Below are 22,723 nucleotides of genomic sequence, written 5' to 3'. Positions count from 1 at the left end.
ATAAACGGCCCAGGTTGCCTGTGGGGTTTAATTACACATTCTTTTTTTGCAGCTCGCGATATGTCTAGAGGGATTTACCCCACCTGAAAGGTTAACGAAGAGTTAGCATCTTCTCCCGCCGGTTTCCGAGTTGTCAAAAGCTTTTCAAACCCCAAACCGAAGGGGTGGTTTAACCCCCCGTATCAGGTTGCCCGCCAACGAGGAAAACACGTGTCAAATATGGTTGGCAGAGCGAGGAACGCGCAGTGTGCGATGAAAAATGATTGCCATTCCTCGTTAGCGTTGGTATCGAACAAAGGAAGGGATTCGACGGAAAACGAAGGAAATGCACCCCGCTCGATCACCCTCCTGCCGAGCCGACTGTCAGCCTGACTGTCAGCCCTTCGGCACCGACCCTTAAATTAGCGATATTCCGGTTTGAAACCGGTGTTCGTCATCGGGAAGACACAGTTCACCGTCAACGATCCGTTAAGACAGTTCGCCAACAGAGTCATCGCGTCAGCCCCCGAAGACCTCGTAGGGAATCGCTGCTGCATCGCGCGGCGCACTCGATGCCGCTGAGAACGGCCTATGGGGGTGGGTGCGCGCGATCGCGGGGGTGGCTGGAAACAAAAAACCGCGGGGTTCGAGTTGCATCGGCACGAGGGTACGGCCCGGAGACCCGGGTTCAAGGGGTGATTATAAATCCTCGAGGGCGAGGCTGGGGTGGGCACCGACACCGATAGGCGAACGTCAAAGGCGTCGGGGGCTGAATTTTCATTCCGTCGACCATCGACTGGGAAACAGGCTCGACGACGAGCCGTCCTACACGCTCTCCCATAATTATGGCGAAATTATACGGGACCTTTGACTCTGCTCCTACTCTCTCTCTCTCTCTTTTCTGTTTTAGGCTTCCTTTTTTTCGGGAGCTGCGTGCGAGCACCCTTTAAACGGGATGAAGGGGCCGAGGGGTCAACAGGCTGGGAGTCTTCTTGATCAGATGGAATGGGCGATCAGTCTTCGAGGGTCGAGCTTCTAAATTTGTGAATCGTTTCGGTGGTTTATTGAATCTGCCGTTGTTCGGAAAACCACTCTAACTGCTGGCTTTGCGATTTTTTTGCCGGAGAACTGAGGGACGCTTTGTTGCAGGACTTCATGAACACCTTCGTTAATGTTTTAGCAAGGTCTCGAAATTTTTTAATGAACCGAAAATCGAAATTGAGTTTGCCACGAGCGTCTGAAGAGCGCGTCCAGATTTAGACTGACCAGCTGGTTAGCTGTGATTCGATTCTGCATCCTGTGAAAAATTTTGTTTTTTTTTCTTTGCTAGACATTTATGTCTTCTGAAAATGTTCAAAAAATGCTGTAGTATAAAATTCCACAGAATTTAGTACGACTTTCATTTATTTCAGATGTTTATTTGTTTCCGCTTTCCGAAAATTGGCCGACAAAAATTGAAAACTGCTTAAACATCCGCAGTCTATTTATTACAATTGAGACATAGCTCAGAACATTTTCTGAAATCGCTATTCTTCAAGGAAAATGTGAAAAGCCAATGCACAAGTGTGATTCTACAAAGGCGATGCAGAATGGAATCGGGTGTTTCGCAGTTTTGCCATGATGATTGCCACTGACCAATGAGCATTTACGAACAATCTGCCCGGAAACGATGAAGTTGTAATTCCATTGTAAATTAACGACCGTGAAACAAGATTGTAGATAACTTTAATATTGTCGTGTTTCATCGCGGCAAGGAGAGAGAACGAAAATAATTGTTGTTTCGCCGGGGACACACGACACGCGATGTTTTCCACGTGTTTGACCGCGATTGTTATTTACAGAACGAAATCCGGGCTCTGTCGACGATATATTATACAAGCACGAGGGGACAAGAGGGGAGCGCGCGACAATTAATAAACAGGGCAGCTCGTGGAAATCTGCACGCGGACTGATTGATTCTTCGTGCGCCTCGATTAGCATCGTTCCGACGACGCGGCGGTAGGTGATAAATGAGGTTTCAACGAGCCGTGACCAATGGCTTTTCTGTTCTTTTTTTTTTCATTCGCGTGGAAATGTTTCTTTTTGACTGGCACGACGAATCGACTCGCCGCGTCCGGCGTCGTTAAAAACATGACGAAATAATGCGTCTCGGAACGGTCACGCCCGTTTCAACCCTTTACTACCGGATACCGGAGTTTCCCGCGATTCCAGACACTGGAACCATTTTTCATTAGGAATAGAAGTTAATAAACCCCCTATAGTTTCACGAAAGATACCCAGTTAATATTCATCCAGCTTTAAACTTTAATTTCAGCGAATTTTTATCCGAGGGATGTAGAAGGGTGAGTAGCCGAAACATTAAACACAGGGTACCCCAAAAATATGTATACACTGTTTAAATCTTGGTCCACTCATTACTTCCAATTAATTACACCCTGAAAAGAAAGAAAAATCAGAAAGTACCCGTTAAATAGTGTATGCATTTTTTTGGGACACCCTGTATTTTCGGGGTGTTTATCGAGGAGCTGAGGGAAAGGGCGAGAAGGTTTAAACAAATGCATGGAATCACAATAATTATGCATTATCCAGGACCCAAAATGGGGGAATCTTCACACGAGGGTGTGTAAGGGTTAAAAACGAAGACAATTCATAATTTCAGGGGTTTAACAAGGAGAGAAGGAGAGGTTCAAGTAAATGCATCGAATTGCAACGCGAATAAAAAATTGTACAGTGTCTAAGACAGAAAACGGGTGAATTTTCCCCAGAGGGGTGCGCAAGGGTTAAAAGCGAAGAGATTTAATTATTTCGGGGGGGGGGGTAGAGGTCGAACAGGAGGTCCGCGTTCTCACGGAACCGTTTGGAACGGGTCAGGCGGTTAGGATCGGTGAAAAAATAAAAGGATAGAGGGGGGAAGAGAGATAGGAGGCCTCGGACGCCGGAAGTCAACCCCCACGGTCGCAAATGCACCCTTTATACGCTGGTTACGGGCTGTAGCGGCGATATAAAATTCAAAGCCACCAAGTGGCACCCTCCACGCTAACGACAGCGCCGCCCCTGAGCATCAGTATGCTAATCCGATGATTGGCTATGTTCCAACCCCCCTCCCGTGCCCCTGCTTCCACCCCTCTCTCTCTCTCTTTCTCTCTCTATTCTCTCTCTCTCTCGGACGGCTCCATCTCCCGTTTCTCTGCGGCTTCCTGATGGGATCCGGCCACCCTTAACCGAAACCATAAGCCAAAACTAACCCTTATTCTAATTAGGCGGCGCCACGACGCGCCCCCTGCTTTGCATATTTTCTCGATTAAACCTCGCCCTTTCTTTATCCGGCCGGGCCCACGGGCGTCGCCTCAATTTCCGCGGAATTTTCCGGGTACCGCGATTTCCCGGGCCATTTATCCGAGGCCACCGCTCGAACACGGTCCGGCAAACTAACTCTTCCGCGGAGGGGAGGGGAGGGGTGGCTCCCGGAACCGCTAAGAACTCCACGGCGAATTTACAAGCCCGTGAAAATCGCCAAACGATCTCTCGGACATTTATCTCGTAAACCATGCGATCTGCTATACTTCTAAGCAGTCCTTCGTGAGCTAGATTCTCTCTGCCATCCGAAATCTATGCATCGACTAGAAAAATGTGCAGGTAGAACACAGAAGAAAGTTATAAACAGGAGAAATCTCTATTTAGCTTGTACGAAGATCCGCAGACCAGTGATCTCGAATAGATATGAATCCGGATGACGAGAGTCTTCCAGCTTCCAAGTGATTTGGGACGGAGAAATTGCCCGGAGTTTGGGATAAATTTGAACATGGCTGAATGGAATTAGCGCAAAGGTGTTCTTTCCGGAATCAGTAGACGCGAGCTTACCAATGCAACGCAACTGGGAGCCCAAAGCCGAATCTTTGACGAGCTGATATCCGCTTTGAAATATCCTCTTAGCGCGACTGGTATTCGGCGCCGGTTGCTGTATCAAAGTCAAAGCATCGCTGGACGATTTTACCCTCGATTGCAACCCTTTCTGGCCACAGGTGTCTCGGCGAGGCTCGGTCATCGCACCCGAATCATCCTCTAATGGGTCGCTCGCGGGTAGACAAATTAGCGGAGCTTATGCGCGCAGGCTTTCGAGGCCAAAAGGCAGCAAGTGCGTGTAACGAGGATTATCGACGTTAACGAGGGCGGCACGAGACCTATGCATAGCAACTTAACCTCGTCAGAATCCACTCGAGCTTCCTCCGGGCCACCCCGCGAGCGTACCCCCTTTCGGCGACCAATGAAATTGAAATGGGTCTAGCCGGATCCCGGCTCGACTCGGCTCGGCTCTCGGCGAACCCTCGCTGACATAAGCTCATAAACCAGCGATATTGAATACAAATGGACGATACCCGGCGCGGCGGCCGTTCGGGGTGCAAATGAGCCCCGTGAAACCAACCCCCGAGCCCTGGGGGCTGACCCTGAGGTCGATACGCCGACCTTAATAGCGCCGGACCGAGGGGAGAGAACGAAATGATACGCGATCAATTAGATCGACCTCGAACACAACCCTGAATTGCTTTTACCGCGGCTGGGGGTGGCTTCAAAGGGGGTGGTTAACTTCGCGTTCGCGAATCTACGGATAAATCAGGTTCTGCACCTTGGAAATCGTTTCAGAACAATTCGAGACTGTCTCTGGAACGTGTAAACTGATCTCTAAACGGTAAGGGATGGTTTTCAAAGGGGTGGCTTCTTCTGAGTCCGTGTATCTTCGGATAAATCTGGTTCTGAACCGTGGAAATTGTTCCAGTGAGATTTTTAATTTCCTTCGTACCATATGAACTTATTTTCAATTGGTAAGATGTGGTGTCCGTAGGGGTGGCTTTTTTCGATCCCGTTTATATTCGAATAAACCCTGTTTCGACCCTTGGTAACCGTTTCAGCGCGATTTTTAACTTTCTTCGAGATATGAACTACTTTTCCAGTGGTAAGGGGTAGTTTCCACAAGGGTGGCTTGTTTATCTCCCTCAACTTTTTTTAATAAAGCGCACCCTAACCCGCGAAATCAATTATATTAGTGTTTCTAATTCCCCAAGAGTAAATCGACTGTTTTTTTTTTTTTCTTAAGGGGTTAGTATTTTCGGACGAACTTGGTCAAGACCCATGGAAGTCCATTTTCACTGGCACTTCGTCGAACTTTCATTAAAGTTGTTGTAATTGGTTCAGGATAGGACAAGGAATTGCTTCAACTTCGTCTCGTTTGTATGCACCGTAAATTTTGAAAGCGATACTCACTTTTTCTCGCGTTTTCCCGCCCCTGTATCCCGGAACCCCTTCGCGAACGGGTTGTTGTCGATCTTCAGCTGTGTGATCTGCAACAGAGGATCCAATTAATACAATCAACGATACACCGTCCAACCTATCTAATTAAACTGTGGATTTTGTGCATTTATAACGAATCCTGATCAAAGCGAATAGACGGAGAACAAAATTGTGAAACAAATTCAAGAACCACATTCTTTTCTTATTCCTTTTCTGCTGCTGTCAGCCATCTTTCAAAAATGTCTGCATAGTGATCCTCAGTCTGATGATTAGGTCGTCTACATTGCAACAGATTCTGCGGCGAAAGTGACTGTCGACTCGCGACGGATCGAGACCGAGGAAAGCTTTCTAACGGTACGAGATCGATCTCGATCTCGATCTTCGCGAATCGCGGAATGCAGAACGTAGGATTTACAGAAACGCTATCCTTCTTCCGGCCGTACCGGGAACAGAGATAACGGAGGGGGCTCGCACGGCGAAAAATTCGCACAAGGGGCCCTTTTTGCGCGGGCGCAACATCAATAATAATGCGTACCGGGAACCATTCCGATTCCCCGAACCCTTTCGGCCCATCGACCAGCGCGGGGACTTTAATTAACGCGGACCGAAAGAAAAAAGAAAAAAAAACACACACACTCTTCTTTCCCCGAACGTTTCGCTCGTATTTTCTATCAATTTCCCCTGCGATCGTGATTCAATTACAATTTTGTCGGCGGCTGGGAAATTCGTATAAAACCAGAAACGAGTTTTTCGAACAGTTTCCCCGATACAGTGACTCTTTTAAGCAACACACGCGATAATTACACCGTTCTCTTTAATTAGCATAGTTAATCTGAGAGGACGCCGCCGCGTGCCGGGCTAAACTTCGATAATTAATGTAGTGGCGATGGCTCGGCGATAACTTTTCGGTGGCAGCGCAGACAACGTTGTTGCACTCCACACCTTTCTACGCGAACAACGGGGCTAAATATTAATTAACGGCGGTATATATACGTGTAATTAGCCGCGGTGCTGTTCAACATGTTACATTTTGATACACGTCGGAAGCCGCGCTACTAACGAGAACCTGTTCTATGCTACGCAAAACTCCCGGGCTAAAATAGTCGCTTCTAATAATATTTTAATGAGTGGAAACTCTTCTTAATTATCAACGCGTGAACAGCCGCGCTCTTTGCCGTCGACCGCCTCTCCAATCCCTAGATAATATTCCTAGACACGGGTTTCCAGCCACGATTCCTCACAAAATCGTAGGAACAATTAAACCGGGGACTTTTATGCAAAGTAAAAATTGTCTGCATCAATTATCCAAATCCCAGATTTCCCATAATATTCCTAGATAAGGATATCCAGCCACGTCTCTTCACAAAATTAAAATAACAACTAACCGGGGACTTTTATGCAAAATTATTCGCGTTAATTACAAAATGTAGGAGCTACGGTGGACTTGAAGTTTATACTGTCCTGCATTTGATCTATTCCTTTTTGTTCTAAATGCACGAAAGCCACAGTATAGTGACGAAGGTACCATTTTTGCGAGATAGTAACCAAAGATGTCCCTAGGGACTTATGCGAATTGTTTCCTTAGGAGGCATTAATTATCTGTTCGAGGAACAGGGAGGAGATTATAGGAAGATTCACTCACCTTCTCGTTCTGATAGGCAGTCACCGCGATGAACTCCGTCTCCTTGAAAACGTAACTCCTGAACGTCGAGTAGGCGAGCTGCGATATATGGTTGGCCCTCGCCAGGTGAAACCTCGGCTGGTACTTGTGCATCGAGTTCAATATCGTCTGAAACATTCAGTCGAGCATATATTGGGACAGACTGTTCCGGGGACAGAGCTCGTGCTCGCAATCGTTTCTTTCTAGCCGCGTGAATTGTCTAGGGGGAAACGCGAACAACAGCTCGGTACACAGTGTCAGTGACTTCCATGTGGATGCACGGGTCGGCCATGTTGGCAGCACTGCAGGAGGATCGCATTCCGTAGGGGAATACCGTTCCGATTTCAAATATTTCTTATTTTGTCAACCGAAGACGTTAATCTAGAGCATCGAAGGAGCCTAGGGAATTCAAGCTTGCAAAATTGGTACCAGTGGAGAAGCGTCTAGAAATCTCCCTAGATATTTTTGGAACTAGTTACGAAGCTTGAAGTTCGCCTGAAGTTGCTTCGATGCTAAAACTCATTTTTAGTCTTCAGAAAATCTTTGGCCATTTTCTAGGGCCAGAATAGGTAACGCGGTGCTGCCAACGTGTCGGACAAAGTACCCAGCTGTCATTTTGTACAGGCCGATGATAAAACACGTTAACGGAAGAACAGAGAGAAGCAAAGCGAAAAGAGAGATGCGAATTCTGGAAAAAATCATGGCGCCTCTTTCTGTTCAAACCCGACGATGACGAAGTCCCTGTAGATCTCTCGCGAATCGTTGCCCGCGAAATTCAAACGCGCGGAAGCTGCGATTTTCGCGAGACACACGGCTCGAAGCGATCACCGTGCTCAATCACGTACACTTTCAGCAGGATTCCAGGCGAATAAAACGATCGATTCGCTTTTAGTCGGCCGGACTCGACGCATGCATGGATCGCATCCGCCGCGCGCGATGCAAATGCGTCGGCTAACAAGGTTGCACGGGACATTCCACCGCAGAATGGACGCGCCTCTGCCGGCCACTCGATAAATCCACGGGGAATCAGCGTAATTGCGTGACGGAATTTTAGTAATTCGCCGGTCGAAATCGTCGACGAAACCAACGCAACGCGACGCGACGCGATGCAACGCTTCTGTTGCCGAGTAATAAAACGACGAGTAGGATAGCCCAAGTAGAGATTCGCGGCGAAGACGGGTTATCGTTCGTTGACGAAAGTTCCATGGCTTCTCGGAGACCCGACTGCAACGACCGCATTGAAACGTCGATGTTTAAAGTCTAAACATGTCTGCGTTGTTGTCAATGACGCTAACACGCGCGCAGTAGTGTCTATCATGTTCGTAGCAACACTTTGTTCGCCGACGGTGAGTCCGAAGATAGTCTTTTAACACGTTGACTCTCACGTCACGCTCAGAAATGAATTGTTACTATAATATATCGGAGCAAATTAATCGTTCAGTTTCAACCATTAGAGCGTGTTCGTGTAATTGCGACGCTTCACGTTGCCGCCTCCATGCTAAACTGTTACGAGGATCCGAAGATTCATGACAAAAATTGATGACAAAAATGAGTGGATTTCACTCGTAGCAGTAAACAGATTAGCGCTTTGACTGCCAAACTAGAAACCCCAAGAATTCCATAAAATCAAAGTAAGTTATTGAAAGAAATAAAAATTGATTAATGAAAAAATTAAATGTATGACATTGAGTAATCCTCCAATTTTCTTGCGTTTTACAGTTCCTAATCACATTTGGTACAATGAATATGTTAACCTAAATGTTCATTTAAAAACCTGGACAAGTAATCCCGTCACCCACATATGGGTGACATGGCAGTCAACGTGTTGAAAGAATTTTAATTCATTACCTCCGACTTATACAAATTATTCAAGAAAGATAACAATTTTTATTCAGCTCCTATTTCCTGCAATTGATGCGCGGAAATATTTATTTTGTAGAAAAATTCACTCATTCATTCATTCTAGAAGATACGAAAATATACTTTGCATCAATATCGCAACGAACCGGGTGTTTGAGTCGAAGCTGCGGAGAGTAGAATGTTTGGCAAATACGGCGTTCGGATAAGGGGGTGCGAGTATGGGAGGCTGCGGCGTCCGCCATGTTGGAAAGACTTGCGTTTGTCGCGGTCGAGCAGCCTCCGATTACGCTCCGGAGAAGTACTAATTGCTCCGATCGGCGTTCGCACATATTTTCCACGGCGCCGGAGGCGTGTCGAGGCCGAAGGTCCAAGAGAAAGGAGATAGCAAGCGCGAGAGAGAGAGAGAGGTATTCGGCTTTGATAGGCTAATGACAAACGCCTAGATTGGCCGGCTTATCAGCCGAGCAGCGCTAATTATTTCCCCTTTGTACCGAGCCGCGCGCATAATGGCGACCGCCGCGGGCCAGCAGCTTCTCCCGTATGATCGCGATTTCCTCGTACGACCGTTGCGTTGCGTTGGTCTGCGTCGGTTTTATTTATTACCGGATCGAGGGGATCCCCACCGGGGGACGCGGATTGGACACCGTTTCTCTCTTTGCTCCCGTCGTTATCGCGACCCTCTTGCCGCACGGACCTTTGCCCTCTTTCTCTCTTTCCCCCCTCCCCTCCTCATCCTCTCTTCATCCGCCTCTCCCGCCGAAGATCACCGCGCGCGCTGCCAAAACGAAGAAACAAGCCGTTCGGAGGACTTTGCTTTTTACACGGACGCCACGTTTCTGCGCGAAACTTTTCCGAACGGACTCCCCGGGCTCCAAGTTTCGACGAGGCTGCGCGCCTGGCAGCGTCGCGACGCATCTGCAGAGTGTGCACCGTTGACCCGAACCCTCGAATCGCTAAGAATCGACACCGGGACTCGGATCGTTCGAGGAGGACGGGGGTTAGGTTACTTCGAGCTGCGTCTCGTTTTGAAACGAACTCTGCTGTGCAATTATTCGACTGCGGATCTCAAATAAAAATTTTCTACCTGAATCGCAACGAACTGGAGTGAAATGAAAACTTGATTTCGTTTTTAACGCTAGAACTACAAAATTGTTATTTTGTAACAACAACATTGCATTTGTTTCGATTTGGTACCAGTTTTTTTTTAAATATCTACTTCGGTGGAGAAGTTTATTAGAAAATTTTCTCGTGAAAACATATTTATAATTTCAATGTTTCTGAAAGAAAAAATTAGAAGTAGTTCTAGTCATAATAGTAGGTTGAAATTAATGCAACAGTATCTTTTAATTCTTGTAATGTTGCTACCGTTTTATATTACGTTTACTAATTTTTGTGATAAATGCATAGACATTCGAAGCCTAGTAATAATTTGTATACAAAACAAAAGTAGACTCAGGCATCGCTGTCAGAGAAAAGGGATCATAAACGAAGATCTGTCTTTGGATCATTCTCTATAGATTCTCATCGGTAGACCGCGGATGTTTATGCAATTTGCAATTTTTTTAGACGTATTTTACGAAAGTGGAGTCAAAGAAAATTTTATTTTCAGTGGTAGCAGCCTTTGTATATCGGTAATAAATCAAAATTGTACTAGATTCTGTCGAATGTAATATTTTAGCATTTTTTGAACATTTTCAGAACCCATAAATGCAAAAGATCTACTCATCAGTAGACGAGCGTTTCGACTCTGAACATTAGAGACATTTTCATTGTTTTTCAGTGGAACAGGGTTACATTCTGATTCCTTACTCATTTTATTCAGCGTTTCACCTGCTTATGCACACAGAATGCCGTGGCAACTTCTAAAATGAAAGATGGGGAACACTTCTGGCCACGAAGGGTTCAGAAGATCTATCGATTTCCGCGGCACACAAACTTCTCCTGCTCTTCAGGATTCTTCAGAACGTCGAAGGTCCAGGGACAAAGCCGGCATAGCTGAGAGGGTCCGACTTCTGTGTCTGTTTTAAAGTAGGGGGGCAAGGTGGACGCATCGAAATGACTCGGGAGCAGGGTACATATCGTGCCGCGTGAATTGACCGGCCCGATAAGGTAGAGCGGGCCAAAGAGACAGAGAGAAATAGAGAATGAGAGGGAGAGAGAGAGAGAGAGAGAGGGAGTGGGGTACGAAGAGAGAGGACGGCAAGGAAAGTGAGAGAATATCCTGGCCGACACAGAAGCCGACGCTGCTAATGACTCTGTCCGCGGTAATCTCCTGGTGTTATCTGTCCTGGCTACCTGAGGCCCACCTACTTCGAATCACGAAGCTGCACACGCTCCTGCGGCGCATCGAACGTCTCCTCTCCCCGTTCGCCGCCGCCTGCGCGACGTCCGAGAGACCGGAACGAACCGACGACTTCGCCGGGTGATATTGGTCCCTCTCAAGAGAGTGAGAGAGGGGGGGGGCAGAATGAGTTTTCGAGAGAATCCGAAGAGACATCGAGACCGGGTTTCGCGGACGAGAGAGGAGATCCGGTCGCGGCGTCTTGGATCCTTCGTCGAGAGGATTTGATTCGCGTTACGACCGCTGGAATCCAACGGATCCGGCCGGCTGTGAGGTCTGGAGCGGGTAATTGGCCAGGCTGCCTCGTCAACATCGAAGCGAACGAGCGTGCCACCGGCGACCGAGAGCCTCGCGAAATTTCGATCGTTTTCCATCCGGATCGAGAAAAATTGAATCTTTTATTGCGATCGCTCCGGACCGCCATCGATAGAGGAGTCGATCGGTCCGGTCTTTTTTAGAATAAATCAGAGTGTCTGCGGTCTACATCCTTCTTTGGGATCGCGTTGGACCCCATTTTATGGTGTACGCTTGCTGTAATGTTTATTCTTTCTGACGGGTTGCGTTAGACATCGAGACGAAATTGAGTTGTTGGAGCAATTTATTTGCAGGTGGTTATTCGTTAGATGCAATTTCAATCTTGAAGTTACCGCTGCCATTTTGGCGGAAATTGAAGAATTTGGCGGATTGAATTACTCAAAAATTCACATTGCTATCGAAATTATTGGATCACTTTATTGAGACTGAGTTGATATATGAAAGAAAGTTTGCTGTTGAAGGATCATAGAAAATCCTCAACGAGGGGCCACAGACTTCCAAAAATTCTGGAGTACAGTAAATTCTCGATATATGTCAACACCGCGGGTCTTCAAGAGACATTACGTTTACACTCCTCGGCGTCCGAGGCCTCTAGAACTTCGCGGCTCCTCACGGGGTATACCCCGCGGTGGCGGGGATAATTCCGCGACGATTATCATCCAGGCCTTGGCGACATATATAGAGAAATCACTATAATCGCCGGTAGATGTGATAATTGTCCTGACAGGATCAATATAAATAGTTTGGACTGCGAATCCTCAGCTGAGAATTTCGAGTGAATCGAGATTAGGGACTTCAGCTTCGCGCGGACCGGAAGTTGAGGATTCAGACGCGCGAAGAAAGGAGCGAAGAGCGTGGGAGGATGAAGAGGAGGTTGGGAAGAGAAAGCGAAGGCTTGCACACCTTATTAAAGAGTCCCGAAGACGAAGAGAGTGAAGGAAGTAGAGAGAGGGAGAGAGAAGTCGTCGACCGTTGCTCGGCAGGCGAGTTCCCGCGAGGAAAGCGAAGTGAAAAAGAAAAGCAGAAGCGGGGAGAAGGAAGGAAGCTCTCGGCTCGGTCTCTCTCGGAGTCTGTGTGCACCGCAAACTAACCGCGCACAGTTGCCTTATGTACGGAGTCTAAGTAATCCTCGAACCATCAGCTAACTTCTTAACCCTCAAAGTGAAAAGGGCCGCCTGCAGGCGAAGAAGACGGAGAAGAAGCAGAAGAAAGGGGGGGAGGGTGAGGCGAGGGGAAAGAGTGAGAGCGAGAGAGAAAGCCCGAGTAGGAGAGGAGAGAGGAGGGCCGCTTTGTCTCGCGTTTGTTCGCCGGCTCGGTTCTTTCGACGCGCGAGAGTTTCCGCGCGGCCGCGGAAAAGGAGTCGTCGATGACTGAGAACGGGAGGCCGGCAAACCCTTTCGCAGCCGAGAGACTTGTTTGCCCTTCTGTACGATCAGTTGACCAAACAACTCGGTCAGGACTTGGCTCGCGACAAGCTCGCGTGCACCAACCGTGCATCAACGGTGCACCGGCGCTCGTCGGATTCCTCTCTATTGACTCGCTATCGCCGGCTTCGGGGCTCTGTGCATCTCCGACACGAGCAAACTCGCGTTTCCACGTATTCTACTCCTTCTGCTATTCTTATACTCTTGCATCGTTCGTGAAATATTCTAATAACCTCCCTTCGATATTTTAGGGTTCTAAATGGGAGAGAGCAGGCACATTTCATAGCAGTAAATAGGTTCGGTTCATAATTGACAGTAAATTACTGGCAGTGATAATTCAAGATTCTTTAACGCCACATTTGGCCTTTCTTCGACATTTTAGGGCTCTGACTGAAGGGTAGAAAAATTTTGAGCAGCGCAACGCCTAGGTAGGATTTCATTTGTAATAAATACTCCAGTAGTACCAGTGATGACATTGTAAATAATTTTTCTTCTTCATGATATAGGGCTGAAGTACACTCTGAAGTACCAGGGTATTTCTCATGCATTCATAATTAAAATTATATTAACCCTTTGCACTCGAGTGGTAACTCTGAAGCGCCACTAAAAATTGTTGTGGCATTGTTTCGAAGAAGCTACAAAAAATATTACACAGTATTTATTACATTAAAAAATTTGTATTTAACAGATCACTAAACATTTAAACGTATTATATGTGGAAATCGGATCAGTCTCGTATGAATAAAATGAAAATATTCTAAGGCGGAAGAAAAATTTAGTTTTAGAATTAGAATAGCGCCGAATGCAAAGTGTTAACACTGTATTAGCAAGGTAGCAATGGCTAATCAATGAATGCTACTACTAACAGTTGTCAAGATTTATCTTGAGGTACATGATGGTTTAAAGTAAGATATTGAGCTACTCTCCCCTATCCAACAGCTAAATAAAGTCTGTTCTGAGAATCGACAAACGTTTCTGATGGGGGAATGCTTCGGACACGACTCGAGGGGTGAGTTGTCGAATTTAGAGCAGCTGCTACATTGAATCGCAATGTGTCTTGGTAAGGGGTAATATTATGATAGGATTAGTGGTATTAACCCTTGCAAGGCGGACGCTTAATCCCCTCAAATTCTTATGCATCAATTTTCTTTTACACATTATTCAACCCAATTCTTCCTGATCAATGTTAATCCTTCTATCGAATTGAATATAAATAGCCAATAATTTAAACTGGTTGCTAGAAAATTAGAATTTATATGGAACACTTATACCCAGACTGCGGATTTTTAAAATAAAAATTGTCTGAATTATTTGCAAGACACACGGAATTTATAAACATCCATCTCCGTTCTTGACAATTTTAATGGGATGGAAATAGTGCAACAGTATCAGTCTACTCACACTGAATCAAAATTGACACAAGTCTCACCTTCTCGCCATCCCTTAATTGACTATGCGACTGCGAGAAATTAGGATTCCATTAGAAAAGAGTAACGTCAACCGAGAAGTGTCTCCAGTGGTATGAGCCTGTCGCTGTCAGACAAACTTCGCACCGGACATTCCACTGCAGTTTATTGTTTCGAGTGTCCAACAACTTCGACCCCAAGTGAAACGTCTCGAGAACACTCGATAACAATTCCACATGAGAAGCTTCTACGTCAGAGGTTCGATACCTTTCACCGATTAATTCCCAACGATTCAGAAATTAGGAAGAAAAACGCGGGTGAAATAATCGCCGGCAGGGAAAAGCATCGACGGGGATTGAACGGGGCCGCGTTTCCCTTTAATCTCGAGAGGTCGTAGGCGGTTTTCCTGGCGAAAAGGGATTAACAAACTGGAGCTAGCCGAAGTTTCTCCTTCGTCGGAGCGGCAAAGCGGCACCAGCCGAAAGGAGCGCGCACGGGAAACGCTAAAAAGAACTAGTAGCCTTAGCAGAAGAAGAACAAGAAGAAGAGGAAGAGGAAGAAGAAGAAGAAGAAGAAGAAGAAGAAGAAGAAGAAGAAGACGAAGAAGACGTAGCTAAAAGGAAGAAAGTAAAGTAAAAGAAGGGTGCGCAGGGGTGGGAGAAAAGACGCGAACGCGTCAGACGCAGGGCAGGGTGAAAGGGTGGCGAGAACAGTGGCGCCACCTCGGCAGAAAGCGGCAGAGGAGCGAAAGCGAGCAGGCAGGCAGGCAGGCAAGCAAGCACACGGAAAGGCAAGGCTTGGAAGGCGGCTGGCAGGCAAACGGAGGGTCCTCTATCCGTGTGTCCGGGGGTGCGAGAAAGAAAAGGCGAGGCAACGGCGACGGGGATGGTACGCGGAAGAGGAGAAGGAAGGAGGTGGTCGTCCTGGTATCGACCGGCTGAAAAAGGGGTGGATTTTTCTACCCCTGGGCGGAGGACCAGCGTTAGGGGGACGTGTTCTGGACTCGATTGCGGCTGGCCCACCTCTGATCTCTCCCGGCCTCGCAAGGAAACCGACCCTCTGCTCGGTTAACTTTCCCTCTACCCCCAACTTCCTCGCGCAGCTTATTTGGGGGATGTTCTTTCACTTTCCTTCTATCCTCCTTTTTATTTCCCTTACCCCCCCCCCTCTCGCTCCTCTCTCCTCTTCCCTCTTAAGAACGTGTTTCTTCGCCGATCCGATACCCGGGCGCGCAACTCCTTAAAAGCTTCGTCCTCGAAATTTGACCGAGGAACACCGAGCCGTGCAACCCCTGCCCGTAGATTAGGGCTGCCGACGCCGATTAGATACAAGCCTGCGGTTCATGGTTCCGGGGAAACACACCTACGACCATCCCCGATCTTCCACCACTGTTCTTAGCACGCTCCCTGCCGCCGTCATGCTACGCGACAGTCGCAATTTACTTAACCCCCACGCACTACGATTTATTTCACGATTGCGGTGAGCAGAACTTTTGAGTCGCTCTCAATTCTCGTTGCAAGCATATTCTCCGAAGGCTATGTATCGACAACGACGAAATAGAGTTTTATTTCACCCTGAAGGGAATTATAAACGCTACACGAATTTTGGACTGTTATACAGATACAGAATTCTGTGTTTTTATAGCCTGTCCTGTTTACCCAATCGTTAAACGCCCTTGGGATACAGACGGTGCTGAGGGCAAGGGACGGTGCTGAGGTTCAACGTATTGCTAATTGGTTTCACTGTGAGGTACTGTGAAAATATAAAATCGCTGTTAAAGAGGATTGGGCCATTTGGAAAATTACTGTTAGCAAGAACTGAGACCACAGACATCCCTAGGCAGTGTCCGAAACATATCGAAGATAGGGGTTAATCTCTCATGAAACAAGCAGTACACTTTTCGGCGATGTTGTTCAAGGTATCGCTCATTGGTTTTACTGTGAGATACTGTAAAAATATATAATTGCTGTTAAAGAGCTGAGACCACAGACGTCCCAAGGCAGTGTCCAAAACAAATAGGGGTTAATCTCTCATGAAACAACCAGTACATTTTTCAGCGCTGTTGTTCAAGGTATTGCTAATTGGTTTTACTGTGAGATACTATAAAAGTCGCTGTTAACGCTAGGTTTACGGAGTACTAAAAGTGACTGATTTACATTACGTTATAAAAATAACAAGAATGTGCTGCCCAAATTTTTAGCCATTTAAATTTAACCTGTGGAGTAATTCCCGATGGATGTATCTTCAGAATCTGAATATGTAAATTAAAGATATTAGAACCCGTCATTTTTGGCCCCGTAAACCTAGTGTTAAAGGGGATTTCGGTGCTCGGGAAGGTACTATCGGGCAGGACCGAGTTCGGAGACGTTTCCAGGCGGACTAGCTGGTGCAATCGCCTCGATTGATCCTGGAGCCGAAGAGCACACGGGCACACCCGTGCTCCCCGGGGATCGAAGAAAGGGAAAATGCGTTCCGGCGGCGCGGCGCGGCGGGCGAGGCCCGACACCTTTATCCATCTCGCATCGCGTTTTATCGTCGGTCGTCGGCCATCGGGAATTTGGCCGCGATCGTTCAGGAAGGAAGGAAGGAAGGAAGGAAGGAAGGAAGGAAGGGAAACGAGAAGGAACCATCGTCCGAAGAGCAGTTCCTCCCGGTGGTGTTCGGGCATCGACTCGCGTTCCCATTGGTCGAGGTCGGGCTCACGTGCGAGTCGGCCATAATGCCGTGAACCGGATGATGGAAAAGCCACCCTCGATTCGGGCCAATTAGCTTCCGGCCGAGTAAGTGGCAGAGAAAGCCCCCCAGGAGGATCCATTTCTTTCCCTCTTTTCTGCTCACGAAATTCCCGACGGCTCTGGGAAAAACCAAGAGAGAGAGAGAGAGAGAGAGAGAGACGGAGTGGGAGAGAGAAGTCTAACTACGGGCCGTCGAACGAGCAACGACACCAGGCCTAATTCGTTCCCGGAACGAACGTGAAGAAGCAGAGGCGAGAGCGAGGCTCCTTCCCGCGGTTCTTCCCCGAAGTTAGATCCAATCCGGGGATTAATTGGATTCCGGGGAATCGGCTCGGTGTCAAAGTTTGTCGGAGCCGATAAACGGCCGCTTCCGAGTAGCCGCGCCGTTTCCATTCAGCCCGAGATTCAATCGAGATTCGCGTGGGAGTCAGCTCGTGATTTCGGCCGGGCTAATAACCACCGTCCTGCTCACTGTCCTTCTTGTTTGTTGCCTCTTTACCAATGAAACGAGTTCGCATGACAGTTCCACCGGCGCGGGGGTGATAGTTTCCACGAATTACTATTGATGAATAGGAACCGTGTTCATTCAGCCGAACGAGAGACGCGCGACCGAGTTAAAGTTAAAGAGCGTCTTAGTTCGTTATCTCTCGAGATCCCCTTTCAATTACTTCGTATCGCCGGATTGCCGAACGATTCTGGGTACGATTCTGGGTTCTGACGCTCGTGTCCTGGACACTCGCTCCGGATCGTAGAATGTTAGGTGATCATTCTGAAGACGTTTCCATCGATAGGAAACATTCGGGTGAATTTAATGAATTGGGCCCGCAGCCCAAGAAAAATTACTTTTTCCATTCGCGTTGCAAGTCTGATCGTTTTCTTTCGCGCGGATTTTACGCATTTATGACAAAATTGAGCGAGTGAGTGAGATTAGGTCAGTGCAACAGTGCGTGCCCGATGTCTTATTGAAATACAACAATCGGGCACGAATTTCTGCGCTGAATAAAACGCACAAAGATATAGGGATGTATATGCACTTTTCAATTTTTGCAGACAAATTTTAACACTAGGTTTACGGGACCTGTAAAAATGACGGGTTTTAATATTTTTAATTTAAAATTATTAAGACTCTAAAGATGCATACATGAGAAATTATGTAGCAAATATATTGCTTTGGGTAAAACGTTCATAAAGTAATGCAAAATAGTCACTTTTAGTGCTCCGTAAACCTAGAGTTAAGAAACTAACATAAAAATCGTACTAGATTGTACCGAATTTTATATATTCGGACTTTTTCGCAATTTTTACAAGCCGAGAATGAATAAAGATCTATTTCCAAAAATCTGTGGATAAAATTATCTATTTTGTTCGGTGTTTAATTCTAGCGAGTACAGTGCATTGGCAAGGCTGTACGTCCCCAGAGCCGAAATTTGCGCGAAATTCAATTCGCCCAATTGCCCTTTGACGTAAACCCCCCAGTACAATTTCATTCACTCTCCCTCTTTGTTTAACCGCGATCTGCGGGCTTCGTTTAACAAACGAACCAACAAAGAATCGATCGATGGAAGCACTTCTCGAGAGTGGACAACCGTCGATCGCATTCAGACACGAAGCATCGGATGGAACAGCGAGGATGCTCGTGCTTGCTCCTCGGATATCGACGCCCCGTTTAATCGTAAATTAGCAGGCCGGTGTCGAGTTAACAGACGACGATAGTACCTATTTACTTTTATTCAATGATCAAAGAACCGCGTCAAGCCGATAACGCTTATCTAGCCGCAGCACAGTGGATCCATTCAACTCGGATTCGCCGCCGCGGCTGCGAATTTCTGCGCAATTCCATCGTTACGCGGAGAACAGGGCGACGGCCATTAACGTGCGAGTCGCGGGCTTTTTGAACTCTGTTCTACAATGCGTCGCTAACACAGGTCGCTGAAGAAATTGTTAATTAGTGTACCTCGGATAGTACCCATTTATAACAATGATGGACAGGTCGATTACAAAACCGAAAAGATATTGGAGACATTTAAGCGTATAAAATGATTAACACTAAACCTACCGAGCCTTAAAAGCAACTGAGATGTACTGTCCTTATAAAAATGATAAGTTCGAATTTATTTAGACTTTGTGCGGTTTTTTTTTTGTAATATGTGCTGTACTGAAGATATTTATTCATAATTATTATAAACCGTCTTTTTATGACTTCAATGATTGTAAAATAAAAAATGTGGAACTTGTCAGTTTGACAGGTAGGTTTAGTGTTAAAGGGATAATTTTCCGTTGATTAATGGATATATTTCGCCTAAATCGGCGATGTTTCCATCGCATCGAGATAGTTCCGCCGTAAACACCGACCGTAGCGGCCAGCCCCGGTGCAGAGCGTCGCTCGAGCGTTGTTTACTTAACTCGATTTGTCCCCATTGTGCCGGGGCAAAGATTGCTGAATAAGTTAATTAGCAAATCACCGGAAATTAATAATAATGAGGACGGTCGTGACTCTGCAATTCCCTGTCGAGGGACTAAAATTATAAGCCCGGCCCATCGGCCGCCTCGCGTCCTACGCGCCGAGGAACCTCGATCGTCGATATCATCGTGTAATAGTTTTCAAAACAAATTTGACAAAATATATATCTACTTCGAACATGCTGAACGGAGATGATCACAATAAATTTGGACAATTTGATGAGATATTTTATGAACAGTATGCAGCGAAATTATACATGAATTTTACAATTCGAAATGACAACCCCCTTTAGAATTTAAGGGTTGATTCCCCGTTATCCAATAATGTTTCTGCTTGCACTATTTTTGCACGGCCCATGTTGTGAGAAATAGTGTGTGCATAAATGTGAATATGAATGTGTGCCTACGTGTGAATTGGTATTGAGACGTATCAAAGAAAAAGTGAAGAGTGCGACATAAATTTATAATATCGATTTTCCGATTAATGTGACAAGCTGGACGCGACCAGGGACGATCGAAATTGTATAATTACGAAGAAATTGTTATCAACCAGTCTGACAACGTCTCGTGTAGTCCGCCGCACCCCCGACGAAGAGTTAACGGGTTGGCGTTCCTCCAACCCTCGATTTCGTATTGGAATCGAGAGAACAGCAATTTCCGAAGGGACACGAAGAAAGAGAGGAGAACACGGCGCCGATCGTTCAGCATCCCCCAAAGATCTTTTGTGGAGGGAAAAAAATATATGACAGAAAGAAAAATCCACCCCCGATCGTCGCGGATCGTCGCGCTGTCGCTCGATCTCTGCGAAAAGAGTACAGAGACCGAGAACGGAGCAAGAGAAAGAAAGAGAGAGAGAGGGGAAGGAAAACACGGTGAAGGAAAATGTTAAACGGAAATCAGCCGACCGCTCACAAAGAACTGTCGGGCTGCGGGCCGGGGGAGGAAAAAAAACCTCTTTGATGGCTGCACCGCGGTCTCTGCGAGCTGGAACACGCTCGAAAAGATGGAAAATACCGTGGGGAGCTGGTGGTGCGGGGGCGGGGTAAGTGTGAAATTGCCGGCGATGCTCCGCGAGAACCGGAATTTCCCTTCTCCGCGCGGCAAAACCGGAATATTTCAGGGGTGCGTTTCAGACGGACGCGACGCATCCGCGGAAATATTTCCTCGATACCCTATCCCTGGAAAATGCATCCCCGAGACGAGAACGCGTTCCCCCCACGTTCGCGAACTCGCCGATATTCCATCACCGGTCGCCATCGCGATTTCATTTCGGTTCTCTACAAAAATCGCGCGAAATTCCGCTAATTCGACAATGCCTGCAAACTCGCCTTCCCTCGTCGTTCTCATCGCGATTTCATTTCGGTTCCGCGAAAAAACTCGCGAAATTCCTCTAATTGACAACGCTTGCAAATTCGCGTGTGTTCCCGCGCCATTGTCGTCGCGATTTCATTTCGGTTTCACGGAAAAATCTCGTGAAATTCCGGTAAACGAAGACGCTCGCTTGTTCGCCGATGCTCCTTCGTCGTCGTCATCGCGATTCCATTACGTTACGGTACAAAAATCTCGTGAAATTCCGCTGTTTATCGTCGACGCGCAGCATGATCGAAAGAGGATCGTGTCGCGCGTAAATAAACTGCGGCGCAGATGCCGCAATCTACGTTTTCCCCGAACAATTAGTACCCGAGGGACATTAAGCGAGCATCGAGTTATCTAAATGCGCTTCGGTATTGTCGACAGAGACCGTCCTTTCTTTTAAACTTTCCTCATTAGCTAATCAATTACAAATTTGCCCGATACCCGGACAAATAAAGTTATTAAACCGCCGAGTGTCGCGGGGAAAAAAGTTCGTTATCTGCCGCGCGTGACAAACAAGATAAATCGCTCGACCGCTGGCTCGCTCGCCGATCCGAATTACGCAATGATCTCGCTCCGGCATTTGCGTTGTCGATCGCGGCACAACGATCGAGCAGATGATCCCGCTAATTTTTCTCGCAAGGAGGTGACCTTTTATTCGGAATCTGTGCAACGTCTTCGGAAACATTGCGAAACACTAATTCAATCGAATTTCTACGAAATATTGTTATATTTGTTATTTAGTTTGAGATGCGATCATTTTGCAGTTTCCTTCCATCTGTAATAGTTTCTACTACTCATTACTCCTTAAATATGAGCACTAAACTTGCTACTGCCGGTTAAAATGACCGGTTTAAAATTTTTATTTTTACATTTACGGTGCGGAGAAAGTGGATCGATATATATATACAAAAATTATAAATTTTCTCTTAACAGAAGAAAATGCGAGGGGGCTTCAGAGGCATTGGGAAATGTTCAGAATACTAAGGGTTGTTTCGGTATAATTTCCTCGATCATCTTCCCGCACATAGAACGTTGTATCTCGTGCGGAGTTTTCCTGCGAATAGTGGAATTTCGCGAAAATTCGCAGTGCAGGGGAAGCCGAGAAATTGCGGGCTCTGTTCTTCGATCGAGTACAATAGGCGTGGAATGATTCTCCGTCGGCGGTTCCCTAATCGTTTCCCGATCTCCATAACAATTTCTCGGGGCGGTTTTCCCGTCGAAACAGCGTCCACCACCCCCCCGATCCGATGTCGCCGGTTGACCAACAATGGTGCTGATTGAAACCAATTATCGGACCTTTCTTCCTTCTACTTTTTAAGTTGCCGCCGCGGTGCTGGTGACACCCTTGGGCTGCCGCGGCGGTTTCCGCTCGAGATGCTGCGACCCTGTGATTTTCACGGGGTGACGGGGTCAAACGTAAAAAGAGGGAGAGCAGGGAGAAAAAAAAAAGAAAAATGCGAGAAACGAGGAAGCCGGCCCGGGGGCGGTTGGCAGCCGCCAGCGGCGGAAAGAAGAAAAGGGGGGAAAACAAGGGACGGAAGGAGAATTCCTGAATGCCGTCGAACGAACGAGAGAGAGAACCACCCCCGTCCTTTCCAAGTCCGCTTTGTCCACCCCCGCCAGCTGGTAATCGACCAAGCCGTTTTTTTTCGAATACAAATGTGTGTGTGAGAGAGAGAGAGAGAGAGAGAGAGAGAGAGAGAGAGAGAGAGAGCCCCCGAATGTTTTCTCCTGGGACGCCGCGGCTGACCGTTCCGCTCCATCGATTTTTCAAGCTGTTCGAAGACACCGGCGACGGTTTTCGAAAATCTATCCGGGAGTCGTCCGAGACAAAGACACCGCCGTGAAACGAAAGCCGTGTCGGCCAATAAGCTTGTTTACAATTTCCTGCGGGACAATAT

At 47.0% G+C, this 22,723-nt stretch overlaps 1 protein-coding gene across 3 annotated transcripts in view; it reads right to left on the bottom strand.

Moving 5' to 3' along the window:
• Bi (T-box transcription factor bifid) overlaps window positions 1–22,723 on the bottom strand; it is a 139,808-nt gene that overhangs the window by 7,173 nt on the left and 109,912 nt on the right. For all 3 annotated transcript variants that reach the window (XM_076788421.1, XM_076788419.1, XM_076788420.1), the window contains exons 5-6: window positions 6,908–7,054; window positions 5,239–5,315 (exon numbers count right to left, since the gene is read on the bottom strand). In XM_076788421.1, the coding sequence (XP_076644536.1) occupies window positions 5,239–5,315; window positions 6,908–7,054 (224 nt within the window). The remainder of the gene's footprint in view (window positions 1–5,238; window positions 5,316–6,907; window positions 7,055–22,723) is intronic.

Source organism: Halictus rubicundus, chromosome 5 (assembly GCF_050948215.1).
Source record: "Halictus rubicundus isolate RS-2024b chromosome 5, iyHalRubi1_principal, whole genome shotgun sequence".
NCBI lineage: Eukaryota > Metazoa > Arthropoda > Insecta > Hymenoptera > Halictidae > Halictus > Halictus rubicundus.
This window is presented reverse-complemented; position numbering and strand designations above follow the sequence as displayed.